Here is a 6,205-nt window from a genome sequence, read left to right as displayed (position 1 = left end):
TATATAAACTCCTGTTACTGGACAATTAGTTTGGACTAGAAATATACTAGGTAACTATTTGTTCTGAAGGAAAAATATTTTAATGCCTTGCATTGTCTCCATGTCATCATGTCAATATGCTTGGCCATGAATCATCTAATATCTAGGATCCAATCATCAACAACTGAGCAAGATAGTAAACTTAAGTTTGATGCAATGAAAGTCAAATGAGTTATCGGTAATAAAAATATTGATTTCTTTAAATAGCTGTTACCTTGAGTCAGATTCTCTTAAAGGTCACAAAGTTCTGGAACCTCAACTCATGTTCTTTATAGAAGTATTGTTATGCTACTTAATAATGTATAAAGTTATAATAATAGAGATAAAGAGAAAATCTATTTTATTGATGCTGGTTTTGTATAATTCACATTTACGATTCTTGGCTTTGTTCTCCAATACATTAAATCCAAGTCTGTTGGAATATTTTTTTTTTTAAAAAAAGTAAGACTATACCTGCTGTCATGCAACTGTTAAATAGCTAATGGCCAAAAGCTGCAAAGGATTTAGAAAAACTTCCCCTCATTATTCCATTTAACATGAACATCTTTAAAAAATTACTAATTTTAAGAAGCATGATTAACTTCTTAAAAGGTTTAGTATTGTTCATATACTAAGTCAGGAGCAGGTTTGTTATGCTGTTCTGCTTTCAGGAATTACTGGTGCACAAAACTTGGAATTACTTCATTGAAGAGATTCTTTGAAACACAGAATGATAATCAGAAGGTGTAAAGAAAAAGCCTTCCACTAAGTCGGGCTTTAGTTGAACTTCTTTCAGCAGCTACGATAACTTCACTCTGTCAAGGCAGAAAACAGCTATTAATACTGCATCCTAGGGGGAAAAGTGTATCCTGAAATTTTTGTGACAGGATTACTGTGTCGACTGGAAAATGACAGCCAGAATTTTCAGCCGACATGGCCTTCATCTAGGAATTGGGGAAATTATACTTTCCACGCATCTGGAGGGCACTAAATTAGTTGAAGAGCCAGTTTGGTCTAGTGATTAAGGCAATTGACTAGAGACCTAGTCCTGCTTTAGGCATAAAGCCAGCTGAGTGATTTTGGGTCAGTCAATCTGTCTCAGAGTTAGGAAATGGGCAATGGCAAACCATTTCTGAAAAACCTTGCCAAGAAAACTGCAGGGATTTGTCCAGGCAGTCATCCAAGAATCAGACATCATTGAACAGAAAACAAAAAAGTCAGATTGGAAAGCTACCATTAAATGCTGAATGATCAGGAAAAAAAGATGTAGCAAGCATGGAGTTTTCCACAAATGATTTTGGTTTTCTGTCGGTTAAAAGTCAATTCAGTACATTTTCTTTATAATAGTAATAATAAACAAGAAATGATTTACAATCTGGGTTTGTTTTCCATTGTGAGGAAAAACCAGTACTACTTGTTTTAATTACCTTTTCTCCAGTTTTTATTGTAAGAAGAGCACTCCCAAATCTTGATTTTTCCTGCAATGAGAATAGATAGCCATCAATGACATACTCTGTAATTAAGGTGTTCACTGCTGCTCTTGCCAAGTTGCTACAACAGCAGTACTGGAATACAATATCTATTGAGCAAACGGCTTCAGGTTACCAAATGGATGAAGATACATGTTATAGCACTGACGCTGGCGCATAACAATGCAAATGTTAAACTAATCTTTAAAACCACCAGAAAATAATCTGTTCTCTGGCAATGATCTTTCTCTTGACAACCTGCTAGGTAAATTAAAAGACAGTCATGACTGTTGGCTGTACCTAGCTTCAATTCTCCAAAAGCCACTGTCCTCGATCAAAATAAGATGAAAACGGTGAGCCGTAAGTAATTGGAAATGTGATTCTAAATATTTTTGCTTAGCCAAACGTCTGATTGAAATAAATGATTCAATAACAGGAACAACCTCTAAACTTACTAAAAACTGCAGCTGTCAAAAGTATCCAACTTTAATTACTATATCATGCTAACTATGACTGATTAAATACCATTAATTAGTCTATGTTAAATATGGCCCCAATGTTACATATCCATACTGTTTAAAAACCTTTCTCTTCTTGTGATAATTTCATGCTTGAGTCTGGTTGAGTGAAAAAGGAAGGATTATTTTCCTGGTTCTAATGGATTATTAGTATGATGTTAGATTAGAAACAGCAAGACATTCATTATAACTTGAAGCTAAAAAATGTTAGCTGTTTTAATATTTTAATCAATTGACAGTTTAATAGTTAAAGATTCCTTAGTGTTCATGTTAAATTAAAGCAATAATCACATCAAAACATTTTATTACCATACCTCTGGAGAAATTATAACATACTGTGCCTGGAAAAGGAAAAAAGAGAAAAGAATGAAAGGATACCATTATTTTTAATGGTACAATAATCATTTACAAGTATTTCTAAAGGGTTTCTGAGTTGATGAATATGCCTGATTTCTACTATGGAAACTCATTTCAGTGCAGAAATATAGAAAAATAGAAATTATTCTATATAATGGTACTATCTGCTGAGCAGGAGCAATACACAATCATACAATTTTGGGTGCACATGGATATGTTTTAATTAATTTGTGCCCTTGTGTGTAAAAAAGTTAAATATTTAGGTGTTTTACTTTACTTTAGTGAGGTATTTTTTCCATCTTTTTTGAAGCCTTGTTTTTCTTAGGTTTTGTTTTGTGTTCTTTTTAGGTAACTTAATATAGCTTGTTTTCTTCAGCTTCACAACTTATATGGAATTAGGTATGTTTTTGAAATGATTCAGTTTTATTATAAAGCAGTAATATGATTACACTATTATATTGCTGCTTAGTTTTATGTAATATCCAATTTAACTTTTAAAAGGAATTTTAATTACCATATAATATTTTGACATTTAAATAAAAATATAATTTAAAACTAGTTTTCTTAAAACTATTTTAAGTGCAATCAACAAACAACTTACCCACTCTTCAGGACAAGGGGAAAGCCATGATTTGCAGTGGTCTGTCACATGACCTGAAGTTGTCTGGTTTCCACTGTATATATAAATATATCCAACTTGTTCTCCAAACAATCCACCCATAATTTTTTGGTTTCGAAGAGGCGATGACACAATCATTTCATCTGTCAACATGCACGACAAAAGATTCACACTATAAATATGACCAAAATTACACGGGTAGTCCTCAACCTGCAACCACAATTGGGACCAGAATCTCGGCTGTTGAGCAAAACAGTCATTAAGCAAGATGCCCACATGACTTCTTGTGGGGTTGCCCTGAAGCAACCCACTCTGCCTGAACATATTGAGCAGGAAGAAGCAATTGGAAATAAGCTGCTTCTTAGATAACTCAGGCTCTTGCCATGAAAGGCTTTGTAGGTAACAACCAAAATCTTGAGTTGCATCCAAAATCCAATTAGCAATTATTGCAGCTCATAAGATTAGAAGCAACCAAGGGATCAAGTGGTTTCAACCCACCTTTTTCATTGCCAGAGGTACCATTCATTCCCTCAAAGAGGGTGATACACCTCATGGCCACCTTCTGGGCTGCTTTGATAGTCCAGAAGGAGCTAGAATTTAACCAACTGGTAGCTAAGATGGCAGATTGGAGGATTTTATTCACTTCTTTGAGTATTACAGAGTTGAATTCAGTCCAATTCAGACCTCACAAGACTGCATTGGCAACTCACTTGAGAACAGGGATTTGTCTTTGAATTTACTGTATGAATGATGGCCATAGCTTTTACTTTTTTTGACCTGTCTTGGACACCCCTGCATTATTTCTCCTGCAGTGAGACAGGAAGACGAGCCTCAAATTGCTGCTGCAAAAGTTTACTTCCCTGGGAGAAAAAGAGGATGGTGGAATGCTGGATTCATCTTCAGTAGAATTTACTGTGCAATCTTTCTGATGTTTGACAATAAAAAATTGTAACTATACCAAGTCCATCGTTGTTCAGATCCTGTAACTGCACCTCTTCTCCAAAGCGTGAAAATCTCCTATCTCCATTAAATGTGCTTAGTAAGGAAGGCGTGCCATTTCCCATCAAGTCGTATATCAAAACACTTCCTGCTTGGTGTAGCGCTGAGGATATAAATGAAATCCTGGAGATGCTGTCTAAAGGAAACCAATCAAGGTGACAGAATTATGGTTGTTATAAAAATAAGTGTCAAGAAAGCATTGTTGAGTTAAGAATCCACATTTAAATGCAGGAAACATTGGCTCTATTGAATCTATTTGAATTAATGATCAAGTAGTTTATCAACCAAGACCTGCTTTTAGAATAATTGTGAGCAGAGCTCCCAGTCTTAATGAAAACTATATTTTAATTTCAGCCAGGAGATACTATTTCAGCTAGGGAGGTTGCACTAAATAGTTGCATATCTCCAAGTCACAAAACTCAAAAAGCTGAAATGAACAGAATATTGGAGAAGAGAGATACAAGTTATGAGTTAGCTGGACCACTGCTCCAATGTTATTAAGCTCTGTGGCTCAGCAGACTAATTAACATCCACTTACATCTGCTGCCTGCAATTACTGCAAGTTCAAATCTCACCAGGCTCAAGGTTGACTCAACCTTCCATCCTTTCTAAGGTAGGTAAAATGAGGACCCAGATTATGGGGGCAATAAGCTGACTTTGTATAAATATACAAAAGTATGAAGGCTATTGCTTAACGCATTGTAAGCCGCCCTGAGTCTCCGGAGAAGGGCAGCATATAAATCAAATTTAAAAAAATAAAAAATAAAAATAAAAATAAATTAAGCATGGCTCAGTCTAGACCTTTACCTATAGTAAAACAGGGAAGACACAGCAAAATGTAAAAGCACTAGTCAAGAGGAGAAGGAAGGAATGAAATCAGCAATAGGGCTGATTTAAGACTAACACAGTGGGAAAACCCTATATTGAATATATTACTGCATATGGTCCCATAAGGTCCCATTCATCTTTTGCAATAAGCATTGGAAAGTATTTCAGAGTGTCCTCATCTTTGATTTGGAATCCTTTACAGATTAAAATTGAGGTATTTCCCTTTTCAAATAGTAATGCCATTGTAGCCAACATTTTTATTTACAGCAAAACTTAAAATGGCTAGACTGAGGAACATCCCAGAAGAACTACTTAATAATACTTTCAACAGATTTGCATGAATGCAGTCACAAGGAGTTGATTCAGCTAGAAGGCATCTTCATGTTCCCTCAGAAATAGACAACCCATATTCCCCAACTTTTATTTTTTGTAATGAATCTTTTGTTGTTGTTAGTTGCGAAGTCGTGTCTGACCCACCGTGACCCCCTGGACAATGTTCCTCCAGGCCTTCCTGTCCTCTACCATCCTCTGGAGTCCATTTAAGCTCACGCCTACTGCTTCAGTGACTCCATCTAGCCACCTCATTCTCTGTCATCCCATTCTTCTTTTGCCCTCAATCTTTCCTAGCATTAGGCTCTTCTCCAGTGAGTCCTTCCTTCTCATAAGGTTGCCAAAGTATTTGAGTTTCATCTTCAGGATCTGGCCTTCTAAAGAACAGTCAGGGTTGATCTCCTCTAGGATTGACCGGTTTGATTGCCTTGCAGTCCAAGGGACTTGCAGGAGTCTTCTCCAGCACTATAGTTCAAAGGCCTCAATTCTTTGGCGCTCAGCCTTTCTTATGGTCCAACTAATAAATCTTTTAATAAACCTGAAATCACATGTCTGAAAATCAAGATCGACTTCCTGATATAAAAGACCTAACAATCCAAAATAGGTCCCTAAGAAATCTAATTCAATCATTTGTGCATTATGTAAAGTTGTAAAGAACTAAGGACTCAAATAAACCAGCATGTCTGGGAACCAACAATGACAAAATATTACAGCCTCAATGTCTCAACATAAAAGCAACATACATCACAACAGGTCTGAATCATTGTATATAAACAATGCATGTATATTAAGTTGAATGGATTTTAATGAACTTTCTCTGTATATAACTAAATTTAGATTCAGTATTGCGATTCTTTGCCTATTGGGATTTCTTTATCATCTGTTTTATGCATTACTGAAATAAAAATGCTGCCAAGTCTTGTTCCAAGTTCAGAATTTCATACCTTGCGTTGGTGCGCCAACTATCAGTACTTGCTTGGAGATTCCTTCTATGGAAAGGAAACCAGTTGCCAAAGCTGAACCAAATTTCCCATTTTCCTGCATGTTTATAATATGAATATATATAC

At 35.7% G+C, this 6,205-nt stretch overlaps 1 protein-coding gene across 2 annotated transcripts in view; it reads right to left on the bottom strand.

The window, feature by feature from the left end:
- Positions 1 to 393: 393 nt before the first annotated feature.
- GPLD1 (glycosylphosphatidylinositol specific phospholipase D1) overlaps positions 394 to 6,205 on the bottom strand; it is a 31,687-nt gene continuing 25,875 nt past the window's right edge. The window contains exons 21-26 of one of the 2 annotated variants that reach the window (XM_070942469.1): positions 6,083 to 6,176; positions 3,940 to 4,116; positions 2,964 to 3,124; positions 2,320 to 2,346; positions 1,446 to 1,496; positions 394 to 833 (exon numbers count right to left, since the gene is read on the bottom strand). In XM_070942469.1, coding sequence (XP_070798570.1) covers positions 756 to 833; positions 1,446 to 1,496; positions 2,320 to 2,346; positions 2,964 to 3,124; positions 3,940 to 4,116; positions 6,083 to 6,176 — 588 coding nt within the window. In that variant the 3' untranslated portion in view covers positions 394 to 755. Of the gene's footprint in view, positions 834 to 1,337; positions 1,497 to 2,319; positions 2,347 to 2,963; positions 3,125 to 3,939; positions 4,117 to 6,082; positions 6,177 to 6,205 lie in introns of those variants that run through there. The other variant, XM_070942468.1, reaches the window with a different exon arrangement.

This window comes from Pituophis catenifer, unplaced genomic scaffold, assembly GCF_029215685.1.
Source record: "Pituophis catenifer annectens isolate HBS135680 unplaced genomic scaffold, rPitCat1.0.hap2 SCAF_3, whole genome shotgun sequence".
NCBI lineage: Eukaryota > Metazoa > Chordata > Lepidosauria > Squamata > Colubridae > Pituophis > Pituophis catenifer.
Note: the sequence above shows the minus strand (reverse complement) of the source record. Positions and strands in the feature narration are given on the sequence as shown.